Source organism: Ursus americanus, chromosome 8 (assembly GCF_024610735.1).
Source record: "Ursus americanus isolate L20-20 chromosome 8, mUrsAme1.1.p, whole genome shotgun sequence".
NCBI classification, from domain to species: domain Eukaryota; kingdom Metazoa; phylum Chordata; class Mammalia; order Carnivora; family Ursidae; genus Ursus; species Ursus americanus.
This window is the reverse complement of record NC_142134.1, coordinates 33,097,217-33,116,851: the sequence shown is the minus strand read 5'-3', so window position 1 is coordinate 33,116,851 and position 19,635 is coordinate 33,097,217. Positions and strand designations below refer to the sequence as shown.

The window sequence follows — 19,635 nt, the reverse complement described above, 5'->3', positions numbered from 1 at the left end:
AAATAAAATATTCTACTGCCAAATTTCTTGGTATTAACTTGTTTGGGTTGCTAAGATCATACAATCTTTTAGTTGGCAATTTCACAGTTCAGAAAAAGACTCTATAATAGCAGATTTTCTAAACTCTATTAGTTATGAACTTAGGAAAAGAGTTACATTGACCCCACTAAAAAAACAGTAATGAGGTGAGACTGGTTGTGGTTAAAAGCAGTGTCTTTAAAGAAACAAAGACATGACTTAATAAAATTCATTCATTAAAAATAAAATCATAGAATATAACATACTTTGCTGATATTCCATATGGAATGTCAGACATTGGGGTTTGCTCTCACTAAATTTACAGACAGGCAAATTTTTCTTCATATTGATGCATGTAGTACAGGGGGAAAAAAGCCTCTACTGCCAGTTATCTGGAAATTAACTTGTTTTGGTTGGCAAATCACATTGTCTCTGTTAGTAGGAAATTCTCAGTTCAGAAAAGAATTTTTCTCTGATTAACCTTTACTTTTTACAGTGATTTCTATTCTGATCAAATATCAGAACTGTACAAACAAGGAAAAACTCAATTCCAGTTCAGTGTGATAAGCTTCATAAGGAATAAAAACTGGCACACAGTCTTGGAGAAATTGGGGAACGGTCCTGACATATACATCTAGGCATAATGATCAAATTGCTTAGGTGAAGGAAGGAGCTGAGGGTTTCCTACCAAGCATCCAAAATCCAACTGCACTAAGAGCAAGTCTTCCACTCAGGAGCCTGGGGCGATGGATTGGGGAGGGGGGGGGAGTAGCAGGAGAGGTGGGCCAGAAGCAAATCACTGAGACCTTTTACTTAGGCTCAAGGGGTTTAGATTTCAGCATGAGATCACTGGAGACCTACTAAAAGATTTACCCAGGAAGTAAACACAGGCTGCTTCAGCAGTGAAACTAAAGCCAAATATTCTTCTTCTGGTATTTCCATTTACAATGAATAATAGACAGTTCACTAATGTAGAAAATTAGCCCTTTGGTAAATATCAGAGGACCAACCCACACTATTTTTTTAACACATGTAATATATAACACATATAATGTGTATTATGTACCAGAACTTTTACCACTTTATTGATGTTTTTGCAATATTAATATTTGCAATATTTGTATAAATATTTCCATTTTACAAAGAAGAAAACATAGGGACAGGGAGGTTTTCTAGCTTTGCCTAAGTCACACAGCTCTAAGTGGTTCAGCGAGGCTCCAGAGCCTGTACTCTTTAAACTCTATTACACTGCCTTCTGAAGTGGACTCCTGGTTCTGCGGTTGTTAGACTTTTGCTTTACAACTAGTTCTGATTTTTTTAATAGATCAAATTTTCTTGTCTTGATTCCTTTGTTTATGACAATGATTTATCTAATCTATCCTACAGGCTTTTTTCTTTACGAGAGTCTCATAAACTAATATAGGTTAGAACATTTGGTAAACTATAGAGTAATAATACAAACTACATAAAAGTGATTATAAAATATTTAATATAACTTTGTATATAAAAAGGGAAAAAAAAACAGCACCCAAGGGGCTGGCTTAGATAAAAGAAAAGGGTAAATACATTTTTCACTGAAGCTTTTAGTGCCTTCACTTGTTACAAGCAGTAAGTAGTATTGCCTAAGAAATATAACACCATGAGTTAAGGCAAAACTGCATTTTTAAAACTGCCCTCTGTTCCCAAGAGGGCAAGGGGTAATCATCAGCAATAGATAGCACTTCATGATGGAGGGTTTCTTTCTTTCTTTCTTTCTTTCTTTCTTTCTTTCTTTCTTTCTTTCTTTCTTTCTTTCTCTTTCTTTCTTTCTCTTTCTTTCTTTCTTTCTTTCTTTCTTTCTCTCTTTCTTTCTTTCAACTATACTTCTTTTTCCAGTTTTATTGAGAAATAATTGACATATGTCACTATACAGACATACCTCATTTTATTGCAATTCACTTTATTGTGCATCGCAGATGTTACATATTTCACAGATTGAAGGTTCATGGCAACCCTGCATCAAGCAAGTCTATCAGCAACATTTTGTCAATAGCATTTGCTCACTTTCCATCTTTGTGTCACATTTTGGTAATTTTTGCAATATCTCAAACTTTTTCATTATTATATTTGTCATGGTGATCTGTGAACAGTGAATGATCTTTGATGTTACTATTGTAATTATTTTGGAATGTAAGAAGGCACACTTAATTGATAAATATTGTGTGTGTTCTGATTGCTCCACTGATTAGCCACACACCCCCTCTGTCCCTCTCTTCTAGCCCCTCTATTCCTTGAGACACAACAATACTGACATTAGGCCAATTAATAACCCTACAGTGGTCTCTAAGTGCTCAAATGAAAGGAAGAGTTATTTATTTTTCACTTTATTTTTTTTTTAAGATTTTATTTATTTATTTTACAGAGGCAATGAGAGACAGACACAGAGCATGAGCAGGGGGGAGGAGGCAGAGGGAGAGGGAGAAGCAGACTCCCTGCTGAGCAGAGAGCCCGATGAGGGGCTCGATCCCAGGACCTTGAGATCATGACCTGAGCCGAAAGCAGACGCTTAACCAACTGAGCTACCCAGGGACCCCTATATCTCTCACTTTAAATCAAAAGCTAAAAATGATTAAGTTCAATGAGGAAGGCATGTCAAAAATGGAGATAGGCCAAAAGCTAGGCCTCTTGTACAAGAGTGCTAGCCAAGCTGTGAATACAAATGAAATGTCCTTGAAGGAAATAAAAATTGCTATTCAGTGAAGACATGAATGATTAGAAAGCAAAACAGCCTTTTTACTGATATGAAGAAAAATTTTAGGGGTCTGGATGGAAGATTAAGCTAGCCATAACAGTTCTTTAAATCAAAGTCTAATTCAGAGCAAGGTCATAACTCTTGTATTCTGTGAAGACTGAGAGAGGTAAGGAAGTTGCAGAAGAAAAGTTGGAAGCTAGCAGAGGTTGGCTCATGAGGTTTAAGCAAAGAAGCCATCTCTATAACATAAACGTGCAAGGTGAAGCAGCAAGTGCTGATGGAGAAGCAGCAGTGCGTTATCCAGACAATCTAGCTAAGTTAATCAGTAGAAGTGGCTATATTAAACAACAAATGTTCAGTACGGACAAAACAGCCTTATACTGAAGAAGATGTCACCTAGGACTTTCATAGCTAGAGAGGAGAAATCAACGTCTGGCTTGAAAGCTTCAAAGGCCAGGCTGAATCCCTTGTTACAGACTAAAGCAGCTGGTGACTATATGTTGGAGCCAATGCTCACTTACTATTCCGAAAATCCCAGGGCCCTTAAGAATTATGCTAAATTGGGGCACCTGGGTGGCTCAGGGCGTGATCCCAGAGTTCTGGGATTGGGTCCCACATCAGGCTCCTCTGCTGGGAGCCTGATTCTTCCTCTCCCACTCCCCCTGCTTGTGTTCCCTCTCTTGGTGGCTGTCTCTCTCTGTCTGTCAAATAAATAAATAAAATCTTTAAAAAAAAAAACAATCATGCTAAATCTACTCTGCCTGTGCTCTAGAAATGGGACAACAAATCATGAATGACAAAGGCACATCTGTTTACAACATGGCTTACTGAATATTTTAAGTTTACTATTGAGATCTGTGGCTCAGGAAAAAAAAAATTCTTTCAAAATAGTACTGCTCATTGACAATGCATGAGATCACCCAAGAGCCCTGAGGGAGATGTACAATGAAATTAATGTTATTTTCATGCCTAATGATAACACAACATCCATTCTGCAGCCCATGGATCAAGGAATAATTTTGACTTTCAAGTCTTATTATTTAAGAAATACATTTCATAAGGCTGTGATTCCTCTGATAGATTAAGGCAAAGTAAATTGAAAGCTTTCTGGAAAGGATTCACCATTCTAGATGGCATTAAGAACATTAGTGATTCATGGGAAGAAGTTAAAGTATCAACATTCACAGGAGTTTGGAGGAAGTTGATTGCAAACTTTTGTGGACAACTTTGAGGAGTTAAAACTTTAGTGGAGGAAGTCATGGCAGTCGTGGTGGAAATAGCAAGAGAACTAGAGTTAGAAGTAGAGCCTGAAGATGGGACTGAATTGCTGCCATCTCATAATAAAACTTGAAGGCATGAGGAGCTGCTGCTTATGGTTGAGCAAAGAAAGTGGTTTTGTAGGATGGAATCTACTCCTGGTGAAGATTTTGTGAAGACTGTGGAAATGACAACAGAGGGTTTAGAATATTATATAAACTTACTTGATAAAGCCAGCAGCAGGGTTTGAGAGGATTGGCTCTGATTTTGAAAGAAGTTCTACCATGGATAAAATGCCATCAAACAGCTTCACATGCAACAGAGAAATAATTTGTGAAGAGTTCATTGATGTGGTAAACCTCATTGTTTGTCTTATTTTAAGAAATTTCCATAGCCATCCTGACTTTCAGCAACCACTGCCCTCAACAGCCATCAGCCATCAACATTAGGCAAGACCCTTCAGCCCCAAAAAGATTATAACTTGCTGAAAGCTCTGATGATGGTTAGCAATACAGTGTTTTTAATTAAGGTATTTACATCAGTTTTTTGTTTTGTTTTTTGTTTTGGATTTTATTTATTTATTTGACAGAGAGAGAAAGTAGGTACAAGCAGGGGAAGCAGCAGAGGCAGAGGGAGAAGCAGATTCCCCACTGAGCAAGGAACCTGACTCAGGACTCGATCCCAGGACCCCGGGATCATGGCCTGAGCAAAAAGCAGACACTTAACCAAATGAGCTACCCAGGAGTCCCTTTCCATTGTTTTTTATACATCATGCTATTGCACATTTAAGGAACTGCAGTAGTGTAAACATGACTTTTGTATGCACTGGGAAACCCCCCAAAATCATTTGACTTGTTTTATTGTGTTATTTGTTTTATTGTGGTGGCCTGGAACCAAACCTGCAAGATCTCTGAGGTATGCCTATATTGACTGATAAGGACTGCTTATCACTGCAGTTTTGTTAATTTCTGAATAATTTATAGATCCATTGTTCCTTGTTTCTCATCCATTTTTGTGTGTGTTTAGATGTCTTTTGGTATTAGCATGCTTTGACTTCATTATCGTGTTTTTTGGGGTAATCACCCAGGATATTCCCTTGAGATTACCATGAGGTTTACAAAAACTATTTAGGGTTATAACAACATATTTTAAATGGATAGCAACTTCACTTCAATATAATTCCTAAACTTTATACTTTTACTTCTCCTCCCCTCACATTTTAAATTATTGCTGCTATAATTTACATGTTTTTTAATTGCATAACTAATAACAGATTACTATAGTTTTGGTTATTTATATTTCTTAAAAAAAACTTTTAAAGTGTAAGTGAATTATGCACCATTATTACCATATTGCAGAATCTAACTATGACTATATATTTACCATTTCCAGTAAAATGTACACAAATTTTTTGTGTTTTTACATTGTTAATTAACATTCTATTACTTCCACTCACATAACTCCCTTTAGCATTCTCATAAGGCAAGTCTGGTGGTAATAAACTCCCTCAGCTTTTGTTTGTTTGAGAAAGTCTTTATCCCTTCTTTGTTTCTGAAGGACAGGTTCATCAGGGATAGAATTCTTGGTTGACAATTATTTTCTTTCTGTATTTTGAATCTGTCATCTCTCCTGACCTGAAAAGTTTCTGTTGAAAAGTGTGATGAAGGTCTTATGGTGGTTCCCTTGTATGAAACTTCTCTCTTTTCTCCTACTACTCTTAAAATTATTTCCTAGTCTTTGAAAATTTAATTATAATGTGTTTCAGTGTAGCCCCATTTGGGTTCAACCTACTTGGGGACTTTTGGGCCTCATGAGCCTGGATGTCTATTCCTCTCTACAACTTCAAAAAGTTTTCATCTGTTATCACCTAAATATATATTCCATCTGTTTTTGTCTTTTCCTTCTGGAATTCCCATAATGTGAATATTGTTTCTTTTCATTGTATCCCATATTTCTTGTAGGATTTCCTTCCTTCCTTCCTTCCTTCCTTCCTTCCTTCCTTCCTTCCTTCCTTCCTTCCTTCTTTCCTCTTCCTTCCTTTCTTTCTTCTTTCTTTCTTTCTTTCTTTCTTTCTTTCTTTCTTTCTTTCTTTCTTCCTTCCTTCCTTCCTTCCTTCTTTCTTTCTCTTTCTTTCTTTCTTTCTTTCTTTCTTTCTTTCTTTCTTTCTTTCTTTCTTCCTTCCTTCCTTCCTTCCTTCCTTCCTTCCTTCCTTCTTTCTTTCTTTCTTTCTTTCTTTCTTTCTTTCTTTCTTTCTTTCTTTCTTTCTTTCTTTCTTTCTTTCTTTCTTTCTTTCTCTCCTCTGACTGAGTGACTTCCAATGTCTTATCCTACAGGTTGCTGATTCTTCTTCTGCATGGTTAAGTCTACTTTTGAGAATTTCTATTGAATTCTGCAGTACAGTTATTGTATTTTTCAATTCTAGAAATTCTGTTTTTTGTTTGTTTTTGATGGTTTCTATTTCCTTGTCAAACTTCTTGTTTTGTTCATGCATTGTTTTCCTAATTTCATTTAATTGTGTTTCCTTATAGTTCACTAAACTTCCTTAAAAGGCTTGCTCAGATTTATTTGTTCCACAGTTCATAGATCTCCATTTCTTTGGGGTCAGTTATTGAAGCATTATTAGATGTCTTTAGTGGTGTCATATTTATCTGATTTTTTTTTTTTTTTTTTTTTTTTTTTTTTTTTTTTTTTTTTTTTTTTATCCTGGACTCCTTATATTGAGAGGTTTGCTCTGACAGATGCAGTTCTTCACCAGTCAGTTCAGTTGGGACTTTTGGGTGTGTCTGCTGGTAATGTCCTTGAATAGGTAAAGCCTGCTACCATGGTCTATTCTGGGAGAGGCAACCATTTGAGCTGTGAGGATAGGGATGGGGGTTGTACTGTTGGCTGATAACAGTTGGATAGGACTGCTGGCTTTGTTTTCCACAAAAGTGAGGCTGTTGGATGGGCTCCACAGTTACCTGGGTCTCTGGTCAGGCTCACTAGATAGTCGGGACTGGGTACAATATTTAGTAGTAGATGGGACTATGAATTTGCTTCTCTAACCTGGCAGGACAGGACCCAGGATGTATGGCTCATTGTTTGCATACTTGAATCAGGTATGACAGTGTACTGGATTCCTTGGTCAAATAAGGCCCCTGGTTTTGCTTTATAGATGGGGAAAGACACAGGCTATGTTCCTTGTTCAAGTGCCACTGTATGTAAGGCTACTGGATGGGCTATACAGTTTCCTGTGTGCTTCAGTTCGGTTCCCCTGTTGAACAGGTTGAAGGATGTATTCAGCATTGAGCAGAAACACAAATTAGATTCCCTGTTGGGGTGCAATGGAAGAAACATCTCTAAAGTCAGTAAAGCTCTTTGTCATCTTAACTCAAGCTGACCTACATCCAAAGTTTCTAAACTGAACAGAGCCACTGGCTTTGGTCTGCACACTATTGGCTTTGCCTTCCAGCCTCTCACTGTGAGCTCTGCTGGGCCACACAGCCTCCTAGGAGTTGTCTCTAGCCCTTTTGACCCAATGGGACCATAAGAGACTCTCCACAGAAGGTGGGCCTGGATTCAGCTCCCTGAATGGGAATGGGCAAATTGGGCTCCAGGACTGACAACACTCCTTGTTTGAGGATCCAAATCAGGCAGATCAGCACCCTATCCTGTTCCCTAGTCAAAGTAAGCCTCTGACTTGGTTCTGCAGATGAGCAAAACCACCGGTTAGGATTACTACTTAGGCACTACAGATATGAACTTCATCCCTCATAATCCATGTGCTGGTTGTTGCACGACCCTCTCCCTTTCTCTGTGGCAGTAAGATTCCCCATGGCTGAACCCCACAGATTCTCCTGCAATTTCCATGGCGTGAGATCAGAGCAGGAGATCTTACAAAGTGACTCACAATGCTAGGGGCTCTTGTCCCCTCTCGGTTGTCTTTTCCCCCTGGAAGAACCAGAGCTCAGGGGAGACCTCTCTGCATTGTGTTGCACTGGTCTGGAGAGGGGCAATGTGGTCAAGGTGTAGCTGCTCCTTAACCCTTCTATTGTAGTCTGTCTTGGTCTCCGTGGTGTGTAGAGGTGCTTCAACCTCAACCCATGTTCAGGATTCTCTTGTTCTTGTTCTCGAATAGTTGTTAGTTGCTCTTCTTGTGAGCAAGGTAGAAGTCAGGAACAATGTGTTACCATCTTAGAGCCATCACTCCTCCAAGAGAATTAAAATTAATGGGATTTCGGGTACACAAACCTGATTCTAGAGTTTAGCCTGGACTGGGGATTGAGAACTGGGTTGCTTATATACTAAAATAACAGAAAACAATTTAAAAATTGTTGACGAATGCATGCCCTGAAATGGAGGCAATGTGTGGGAAGAGATCTTGCCTTGTGCTAGAGGGGTTCTGGGCAATGGAAAGGGGAGATGTCAACATGGGGTATATCAGAGCGTAAGAGCCTCATGACAAACAGCTGATCAAGTATTTATTGAGGGGGGGAAAAAGGAGGGAGCTGCCAGTGAACTGCACAGAAAATATCCCCTGGACTGTACATGTACTTTTGTATGCACCTTTACAATACTTCTCACTGTCATGGAATGAGCCATTACTTAAATCATGAGGGCAAGAGTGACTATAGGAGTCTGGAGGACTTTAGTCAACAGTGTCTCCTGGTCTAGAAAAGTTGTTAAGAGCAGTGCTGGAGTCAGATTACCTGGGTTTGAATGCAGATTTCTACCACTTTCAGATTTGCAATTGTGGGTAAGTTATTTAACCATTCCCTGCTCACTTTCCTCATGTGTAAAATGAAAATATAATAATAATAGTAATAATAATAATTTTTACTATTATTATTATATAATTTCCTAAGCTCATTTTGAGGAAAAGAAATCAATATATATGTAAACTGCTTAGTACAAATGTCTGACACACTGTATGTCAATAATCAACATTAGCTATAACTATGGTATACAGGTATGTGTACTCATTAGTATGTAAATAGAGTCATACATTTCATAAGCAATTCTAAATACAGTACATTCTAAACTTCCTTACACCCGTATATGTTCACCTATATAAAAAGGATAAGCCTTCACAGAATTATATTAAAACCTTTCTGAAAATATTTTAAAAAGTTATACTTCATAGTAGTATTTCAAATTCTGAATAGAATTGAACAGACCAGAAAATTGTGTATTTCAGACTAAAAGAGTGATGTCAAATTATAATGTCAGACATCTTTTTTAGGAAACTTCTAATAATTTAATTCTCCCAACTATCCACTGGGTCATTTCAATGACTATCTGTCTATCCACCTATCTATCTGTCAATCAGGTAAAGCTGACAACGTACTACGCTAGGATTAAATATCTAAAATATTTGAAGATATCTCTTGATATGCTTTTTTGGCTAATAAGCAATATGTGACCTCTACCTAGGGAATAATGAGGTAAAATGCAACATTTACAACCCATGATCCTTAGACTGATGGTTTTCTCTCTATTTCCTAATCAATCCCAGTATTCAATAGCAAATAATGAGGAAACCAGCAGAAAACTCAGACATCATCATGTCATTGGTTTTTATCTTGGATATCTCTATGGAAAATTTGCACATGAATTCTTTTTTTTAGATTGTTCCCCTGTCCCAGTTTCCCTTTAATCATCCAGTGCAAGGGAGATGATGACCTGTGATTGTGAAATCTTATCTCAAATAGCCTGTATTCAGTAGTGGAGAAAATACAGGACTTATATCTGTTGTATACCTGCTTTGCTCTAGGAAATTCATTAGGCAACATATACACATTCTTATTTTATTTTCACAACAACCCTATGAGTGTGTGTTAACGCTTCTTTTTAACTATGTGGAATCTGAGGTAGATGGTTCAAGACCATACCACTAATATATGATAGAGCTCATTTCATGGTCTTTATATCTCCCCATTCTGCACTACCCCGTATGAAGCACAATTACTGTGAAGTTAATTAAAATTAAGCTACAGGGCCTTCAAGGACATGGGCTACTTCCACTCCATTAAGGCACAGGTGAAGTGTTCACTAAAGCCATAATTCTATTAGATTTGCAAAGGTAAGATATGTATATATTCCTCTTCTTAAGGAAGTTTCCTCTCATAATTTAAGTTTAAAAGCAAAACTGCTGCACACAGTGCTTTCCTGTATCCTGATCCTACCCAGCAAGTGAGGTGTGCACATGCATATGCACTGTGCAGAATGTTCATCAGCCACACTCCCAGAACTTTCATTTGTGAAGTGCTCTAACAATTAGAAAGTTGTTTCATTTTGTTTGTTCTCCACAACAATTATGTAAAGTAGGCACTACCAAATTACAAATAAATGAACTGAGGTAAAAAAAACAACAACAAATAAGTGTCCATAGAACTTAGGTTTGGTAAGCAATGAAGAAGCCAAAAACAAAACAAAAACAAAAACAAACAAACAAAAAATAAAGCTTGTTTGTTTTTTAATTTCAAAGTCAGGGTTTCTGTTTTTGCTTCTTTTTCCATAATTCTATAACATTTAATCATTTTTCAACTTTTGTTCCATAAGCTTAAATAAAAAAACAGTGACTCCAATTCTGTAAGATTAAGTGGTTCTGTTGTTATTGTCTCTCCCCACCCCCTTCCAGAGGAATCAAATATAATGATCTGAAACTGGACATGGTTCAAATCCTTCAGACACAGCAGTTTCCAAGTATTTTCTGCTTTTCTCAGAAGGCTAGTTGTACACCCTTGTAGGAGACTCATTACACTGCCCAGGGTAAAACTCTTGAGGGAGAAGAGAGTCCACTGCTATCTTCCACAAGACCAGGTGGCCAGCTTCACTTGTTCAGCTACCACGCAAGGCAAGGGAGGACTCTGGGTGAAAGCCAAAATTTGGCTCACAGAGAAAGCTCCTGCTGAGGACGGCTGGGCTGAACCAGTGCCAGCCGGATCTACCTGCGGAGTTTATCTTTCCACAGAAAAGACATTAACAAGCATCCTGGAACAGGAAGTTACAGCCAGTGTAAAGAAAGTAAGTGAGCTATCTTACAAGAAACATAAAACTCACAGAGATACCTTAAATTCTTGTGTTTCTGATTTATGAACTAAGTAAACGATGTATGACTTAGTTTGACACAATATGCTCTTTACCTTTAGAGTCTGGGTCCCACCCAGTTTCTTATTTAACAGAAGACTATTACTTCTCACTCACTTTGACATCATGACTTCCTTGGGGGTGTTGAAAAATAGCAGGCATGGGCTATTATGGAGTGTCTGATAGGAAAGGTGGAAGGAAGGAGGGTTGCAAAGAGAGAGAAAGGAAGGAAGTGAAGGAGGAAAGGAAGGATCGAAGGAAGGAGGGGGACAGGGGAAGGGAGACGTGGCAGATAAAAATAAGAGTGTGACATTATTATAAGAGAAAAAAAGACACTACCCATTTCTGAGTAAAAGAACAGACTGTATTTTCTCTAAATCTTCCAATACTTAGCCCGAAACATGTTTCCAAGTAGGAACATTTTCTCGCAAAGCATATGCAAAATATTTCAACCCTCAGGTTTTGGCTCTTTGATTTTTTTTTTTTTTACCAGAATCATTTAATCATTTACTTAACAGAGCTATGGGCCCAGTTTAGTTAGAACTGAAGACATGTGTGATGGATGGAGAAGACGGCCTGGGCAATAGTCCAGCAACTAAAACAGAATTAGAATCATCACAGACACTTTAATCCCAATTATTTAATCTGCGGGGTGTCTAACACCACAAGTATTTGGCATGACTCAACAAAACAGTAGAGGAACAGAAGAAGAAAAAAACCTAAATTAATGAAATACAATGAACTAAAGAGGTTTTTTTTTCATTAGACTATGATTTATATCCTCAGAGCAAAGTGAAACAAATAGAAAATTAGAGTATGTGTGTGGGGGGGGGGGTGGGTAATGGTATTTAAAAAATAATATAAAAAATAAAACCCAAGCACTTTTATTAATATCAAGGTCATAGTATACCACCTTGACACCTCTCTATACTCATTTCAGCCTCACCATGACCTTTCTACACACCCCTAAATGTGTCCCTGTGCACCTGCACCATCATCTGACCAAATTACCGCACTCTGCTTAATAAACGCACCATGATTAAAGCCATGAACACATGAGGAAAGAATGCATGACATAGGGTCGACTTTTGACCAACAAAATTTTGTATGCTCTTCAACAGTACACGAAACAATTTAAATGATATTAATAGAGTAACACATAAACTGATCAGACAATAAAGGCTCTGGTTCCTATAAGAAAAGAAGAGCTAGAATAAACCTTAATTACAAACCAAAACTACCAGGTTTCCTTAACTGAAATACATTGTAAACGGTATGCTAAAGGCAATGCTCACACACATTTTTAAAAAGGCTTTTCCAGCAATTTCTAAAAAGTAGAAATGACTCCATAGGGTTTCTTTAAATCACTAAGATAAAAAAAGCATTTAAAAATTATACTAACACTAAATGACAGTTAATAAACGTCATCATGCTAAACCACAGAGTTTTCAAAAACTCCCAAGTGGTACACCTATTACATTAGTTTTATTTTATGTCTTTGTAACTCCTGAGATTCTTATTAGAGATAGTTGAAAGATTTAAGCTTTTACAAAACAACAAGACTTTAAATTACTACACATTTCACTAGACACAATTCAAATTCTTATGTACCTTACAGTGCTTTTCCTTTTTATAATTTACTTTTCACTTTTACTAACAGATTATATTAAGTAAGAATTTTTTAAGATGTTAATGAAAGAAGCAGAAAGGGAATTTAAAAATCTTTATTTCTCAGGAAATTCATTGATTAGAATTACATTTTACATTTCATTGTTTTCTATTATTATTGTAATATAAATTTTAAATTAGAGCTTAAATTAGATTTTATGTGATCAGAATAAATGTAATGAATAAATCCTATATCTGTGAAATTTATAGTGTCAGAAAATGAAAATTCCAATCAACTTTCAATATTCAAGAATACCTGTGCCACTATCTATTTGTACCTTGATTTATAAACAGCAATTTCATAACACAATTTGTGGCATTACTGATCCTACTATTTTTGTGGAAAGTTCCTATTATGACACCTTGCATATGTTAATAAGTGTATTATCAAAAATGAATTGTTCTCTAAAATTTGAATTTAAAATTTTAAACATTCTTTCTTCAGCAAAATAATTTTTTTGCCTTCTTCAAACACTTTAAAATCTATTTCATTAACTCTGAATAAAGAAATGTCTAGAAAGTCAGAAACTAAAAAGAGAAAAGTAAATATATGATAAAAGGAGACTTTTCTAAATACTCATGCAAATTGTTTTGGAAATTCAAACTGAATCATTTAGTTTTTCATTTAGACATTTTTAATAGAAACAATAAAAGATTTTCACAGTGAATTACTGTCAAATCTTCCAGTTTTCTTATCACTATATAGTGCTTTAAAAATTATGAGTAGATCAGAGATTCTCTTATCTTTCTTATGTCAAATACCTCTTACTGAATAAAACCACTGTTTAGTACATTAAAGATATGTATTATTAAGCTTCTTAAAATATGGAACATTTTAATCTGTATTTATGAAACCTTTAGAACTCATTTTATTTTTATCTACTTTGTACATACTCATAGAAACATAAGTGTACCACCTCGTCTGGGATAAAACATAAGATAAAATTTTTAATGTGAATTAAAAGCACCATTAGGTGTGCTCATGTATACAATAGACTAGGATAACTCCTTTGAAGAAATCACTACCTAACCAACTGATTATATAAATTTTGATAAAATAATGAAACATGTATTTACTCAGTAGAGCTACCAGTAGGAGCTATTCTGCTCTACAGATAAATACATACTCACCAGACATATTAGAACTGCAAGAATCATCCTGAGTCTCTAAGGTGATGATTTACATTTTTTGCTTGCATATTGCTTTATTGTAAAAATTTTACTCTTTCTGAAAGGGAAAAATGGACAAATACTGCAATCAATTTTTAATAGTTTATAATAAGCAAGGCTGCATGTTCAAACTTCAGTTAATTTTGATGCTTTATGAAAACAATTGCAAAACTATTTTAAAACGGTCAAAAATGCATAAATCGTATTTGAATAATTAGGTACCTCTGCTAATTTAAATTCAAACTACTCATTAGTAAAATGAAATATATCTGGTAATTTAAATGCAAAAATTAAAGTATAAAGAGTTATCAATACTTTCTATAGTAGTTATGTCTTTAAGATATTAGCAGTACATTTTTAAAAAAAAGAACATTAAGTTTGACTTATATAAGTAAAAATAGCTATAGTTAGTTCATAAAATAATACACATCATAGTCTATTTTTATAGTCAAACGCAGAAAGGTTTCTTCCAAATGAAAGAGAAATTAATTAGTCATTCAAGCAAATACATAAGAAAGCACTCCAAACAAAGGAGATTCAAGTGGTCAAATCAATCAGCAGAAATGTAGTGAAAATAGGTAAAGCAGAGTCATTTTCGCAACGGTTGCAATACTGAACAAAGTCTAATATTTAATTAAATAGTTTGGGGATGTTTGTCTGTAAATAGCTGTATCATCTAATTTTGACATTTTATGTAGAAATATTCTAAATGGTCACATTTTGTAGAGAAGAGTATTAATTATATAAACAATGGTAAATACAGTAATGCATTTCTAAGTATAAAAAAATAAACCCTTTTAATCCTATGTGGATTGAAATAAAGAGTTAATAGTATTTACAACTCGTGATATTAGAAAAAGAATATTTTCAGTAAAAGGAAAAATTTTCATTGTAAATGCAGGAATTGTCCACCCTCTTCTCTGTCTTCTGTGAGGAAATGAAATCTTCTTACCTGTCACCCTGACACCCAAGATTTTTGTCTACCTCAAAAAAAAAAAAAAAAAAAGCTTAAAATTTAAGAGTCAACCCTTTACCCCCACTTTAGTGGTTTATAAAGCAAAAAGCCAAAACTCTTCATGGCCTCTTCTTCCAACCACCTAAGATTCAAATAAGGGTAATTGCTCTCTGTGTTTGTTCAGTAGTGTCCTGGTGAGGGAATGATTTTACTGTCCCTTTTCTGTGGGGTCCTGCGTTTTATCTAAAAGGAAATGAATTATAACAGGATGACAAGACCACAAAACAAAGCCATTTAGTTTTACAAATCTATTATGTCCTCCAATCTGTTTTATGGGCCTGGTCCTATTATAAACCAAGAAAAACCCTGAAACAAACTCTTTTTCCTTTCTTTCCATTGAAAACATCTACAATTTTATGATTGTTTAACAGTTTAGCCTAAAATTTTTTCACTCTGTGTGTGTGTGTGTGTGTGTGTGTGTGTGTGTGTGTGTGTATGTATGTATGTGTGTGTTCTTCCCCCAAGAGTCCCTGCACCCCACCTTCTCAAACATACAAAATATTCAGAGACAAGAAACTGGACTTTTCAAATACAAACTGCTGACAACTGTCAGAAGCACTTTACTGGGACATTACTGACTGTAGCTTCAATGAATTAAGCTTGATTCACTGCGGGTGAATCATTTTCAATGCAGAGCTGTTCAGCAGTAATTGGCCAAGAATCCCTGCTGCGAAAAGCACTTGTCAAATAATGCTTGTTTACAAATATATCTCCACACAGCAAAAAGTGGCAGTTACTGAATAAGTTCAGGGCCACCTCCAATATTCATAACAGTGGACATGTTCTCTTTACTTATTAAATCTATTAACATTTTCACTTGTTGATATACTTGCTAACGTTTGTCCTGTTTGATCAATCTCAGAGATAAGTTTCTTGCTAAACACGCCTCTGAATTATTTTATAATAAACGTGTTTTGTATTGCACTGTAGTTCAAAGTTTCTTCCACATGTAATTTATGCCTAATATATGTAAAAAGACAACTAAAGATATATTTATCTTCTCTTAGAATTCAGTCTAAAGAGTACATTTTCCTCTTATCGTCTTTTATTCAACATATCCTAACATTCGTTCCATCTCAATTTAAGATTCTAGATATGTTTGGCTTTTCCTGTTCAGTTCTGCTTATTTATGTCTACCGAAGTTAAATTTTAAAAATGAATAGAATACAAATTATGAATGTAAACTCACATTGTATCTATCTGCCTTGAATTTTTCCTCACATAATGGGAGCATTCGTATTATACAATATATAACATATATATGTGTGTGTGTGTGTGTGCATGCACACCCATTAGGTCTGGGAAATCACTAAGTATCTATAGGTTGCAGAAGGCAAAGTATATGAGAGGAAGTTATTAATGGATGCAGTGCATGCATCCAATCTTTCTGCCCCTGATCTTCCAAAGACCTTCCAGAAATAAACAATCAAAAAGAAACCAGAAAACTCCAGTTGGAATCTTTTAATAAATAAACTGCTGTTATTAGTATCTTAATATATTATTGTTCTATTTATAGTAACACATGCAGAAACAAAAGAGAAGAGCACAAATTTTATAGAACAGAAGTAATGGTCTGATATACTAATGGAAAGATGGAAAACTGTTGGGTAGAGATGGAATGAATGAGGTGAAGTCATATATATTAATACGATTTTATTTCCTGCTATGAGAAATAGTGATAGACCCCTGCAATCCCCACCTCACTACAGCCCAAGTTTTGCTGTGTTCTACTAGCTGGCGTAAGGACAATACAACCTGTGGTTCTTAGGTCTGTGATATCAACCAGTCTACCTTCCAGAAGATTTGGACTCTGCTTACATCACCTTAAGAGACCGGTGCTATTTCCTAGCTTCCCTCCAGTTCCCTCTGCCTCTTCCTCCCTGGCACAGTGCTGGCCCTTGTGCCCATTCAGCGTCACCCTCCCTGAGACTTCATTTTTTCCCCTTCCCTAACCAAGAGCTTTCCCTTTCATCTCTACATAAACCCCTTGCCTCATCACACCTGGGAAAAAAATGAAATATAATGGGAACAGGAAAGGATGAATGACACTACTATTACTATTACTCTTTAAATTCAAATCAGGATGCCCCTTCCGGTGGAATAAGACAGTTAAGAAAAGGACTCCAAACCCTGTCATAATCCTCCGTACTTCTAACATAATGAATCTAACATGAGAGGTTAATAAAAGAACTACGACTTAAAACATGTTTTCAACTTTATCGGGAAGGGGGAAAGATGCAGATTGTTTGGGTAGGTATGGGAGATTGCCATAGCTAGGTAACTAGATAGAGTGAGCTACCTGCAATTCTTAAATCAGATTTAAAACGATAAATGTAAGGATTAAAGAGAGAAGTTTATGGGGTGGGGCAGGGACTCTGGATCTGCCCTGCTTTCACACGGTTCCTAGGGAGCTGGCAGCGCTCCTAAACCAGCTCAGCGCCTTCTCCTACAGCCACACAACCCGTGCAAGTCACGAGGACACACACGACCCTGAAGGCTGCTGCTTCATCTTTCCGGTCCAGCGTCCCCTGCCCTAGGAGTGGACGGGATTTTTTAAGGTTCTGTGCCTCGCCCATGGCACGCGGAGCCTCAAATCGAAACCCCTATATTCCAGCTAGGGGGTAGGGTTTTTGATGTTTTCGTGGTGGAGCTGACCGCTTCTTGCAGCCCAGATCTGGACCTGAGCTGCTACAACCCCCACCCCCATTCAAGGAATGAGCCTTTGAGCGGAGACCCAGCGCGGTCGGGGTGTGAGAGGAGCAAGCTCGGCGGGAGCAGACCCGGGGCCAAAGATGGCCCGCCGACCTGGAGGCGGGCCCGGGAGCTGAGCACAGCTCTGGGAGCAGCGAGCGCAGCACAGGTGCTGCTCCCGCGGGGCCGACTCTACTCGCCCAGCGGCAGGCGGAGACAGCCTTCAGGGTCCGGAGCGCAGGATTGGGGGTGGGGAGAAGGGTTGGGGACTCCAGGATCCGGTGCCGGCCAGAGCGGGGCTTTTCCCTCACGCAAACACCGCGACACAAGCCCTGGTGGGTTTGAGCAGCAACTTCCTGGCAGCGACACTCCACCCCCCTTCCGCCTCCCGCCGCATCCCACCTTCCCGCCTTCTTCCAATTTCGCCTCAGTGTGAGTATGCGCCCCCAAAGTGAAGGGCACCCCACAGTGTGGGGGGCTTTCTTTCCTTCGCCATTCCCCTCCCTCGAGAAATAACAGCTTTTGCCACCCACCCCAGAATAGCAGCTGGCGATGCCCTAAATAACAGCTTCCAGAAGGCACTTTCCCCCAAAATAAAAGCAGCCAGCCACCTCCACAATATTTCCCATCACCGGCCTCAAATAACGGTTTCTAAAAGCCCACCGCTCCCGAGATCGTTGTCGCTGGGCTTCAAACAGTTCCCACTCCTTCAAGCCCGAAATGTCACTTCCCCACGCGCTTCAAGTGAGAACCAGCCGCACCCAACCTTCTGGCTGTGGTCTCAGACCTCTCTTCCCCCCCCCCCCCGCTTGCAACTTCCCAGCCCCCCAACCAGCCTCGGTCCACACGCAGGTTCCTCGCCCAGCACTCCGCACCTAATGTCAAACAATGCAACCAGACACAGCAGAGGGGAGCGAAAAGCCTAGCGAAAGCGGACAAATGTTAATTCGGGATGCGGAGTGAGATTTCGTTCGCCGCAGCAGCGTCCAGAGCGCCCGGACCCGCACTTCCAGGCCCCGCCTCGCCCCGCCGCCCCAGGTCGCTGCGGTCCCTACCCCCATCACTACCTTCGTTGCTGGGGCTCGCCAGGAGGGTCCGAAGCGCGGCGCACAGAAGAAGGCACGTCCAGAGGGGGGCCCTGCGAGGTGCGGAGTAGCAGCCGGCCAGAGACGCAGGGGTGCTGGGGGTGTCGCCGTCGCCGTCGCCGCCGCCCGGGGGCCTCTGGCATCCCGCACCCGGGGGCCCCGAGCCCCGCATCTTCTCCTAGCTGCCTCCGCCGCTGCTGTCCCGCGCGGCTCAGTCCACGGCCTCGGCCTCAGGGAGGGGACGAGGGAGGCTCGCGGTCCCTCCGCGTTCCCCGTGGGGTCCCTTGCCTTCTGGCACGCGGCTCTTCCAAATGCGGGAACCGCGGATCCTCTGAGGCGGCCGAAGTTTGCTTCCGGCTCCTGTCTCCCTTCTCTTCAGTGGGCTTAAATTAAATACTAGTAACAGCTGATAGTGCAGTTCTGGACTGGACTCAAGGGTGTCGAGAAGGTCCCGCGTCCTGTTTCTCTGCCTCTTAAGACTTTTAAGGATTGAGGTCTTTAAAATGTCCCTGAGGGGAAGATAAACGTTCCTTTTCAGTCTTCAGGGCTGAAATGATGTAGGTAAGGGAGACAAGTCATCTTAAGTCAAGAAAAATCCTCAATAAAAAGAGGAGAAAAAAGACAGGGTGGCTAAGGATAAAGGAAAGGAGTTGAGAAAACACAGGGTGGAGAAAATACGAGAGAGGCGAGCAAAGGAAAAGATTCCCAGAGAGTTCAGAGGCTGGCTGAAGGAAATAGCTGCGGGCTGAGTTCTGACGAGGGGAGGTACTGGCGGCGGCGAGCGGGCAGGAGCGCAGAGCCCGGCGGCGGCAGCCCGGAGCTGCTGCGGTTCCCGCGGCTCGGGGAGGAGGCGGTGTGCGCGCGGCTGGGAGGACGAGGTTGAAACTGCACCGCCACGGCGCGCTCCTGCTGTGTCTGGAGCTCCGTCGTCT

General features: G+C 39.0%; 2 protein-coding genes across 2 annotated transcripts in view; one reads left to right on the top strand and one right to left on the bottom strand.

The window, feature by feature from the left end:
- EPHA5 (EPH receptor A5) overlaps positions 1–18,875 on the bottom strand; it is a 338,741-nt gene extending 319,866 nt beyond the window's left edge. The window contains exon 1 of the mRNA XM_045771491.2: positions 18,686–18,875. Coding sequence (XP_045627447.1) covers positions 18,686–18,875 — 190 coding nt within the window. The remainder of the gene's footprint in view (positions 1–18,685) is intronic.
- Positions 8,944–18,703, top strand: LOC148109560 (uncharacterized). The gene is made up of 4 exons (XM_087864393.1): positions 8,944–8,954; positions 10,735–11,015; positions 17,486–18,050; positions 18,471–18,703. Exons 1-4 carry the CDS (start codon positions 8,944–8,946, stop codon positions 18,562–18,564), a joined length of 951 nt encoding a protein of 316 aa, XP_087720519.1. The 3' UTR covers positions 18,565–18,703.
- Positions 18,876–19,635: the final 760 nt, after the last annotated feature.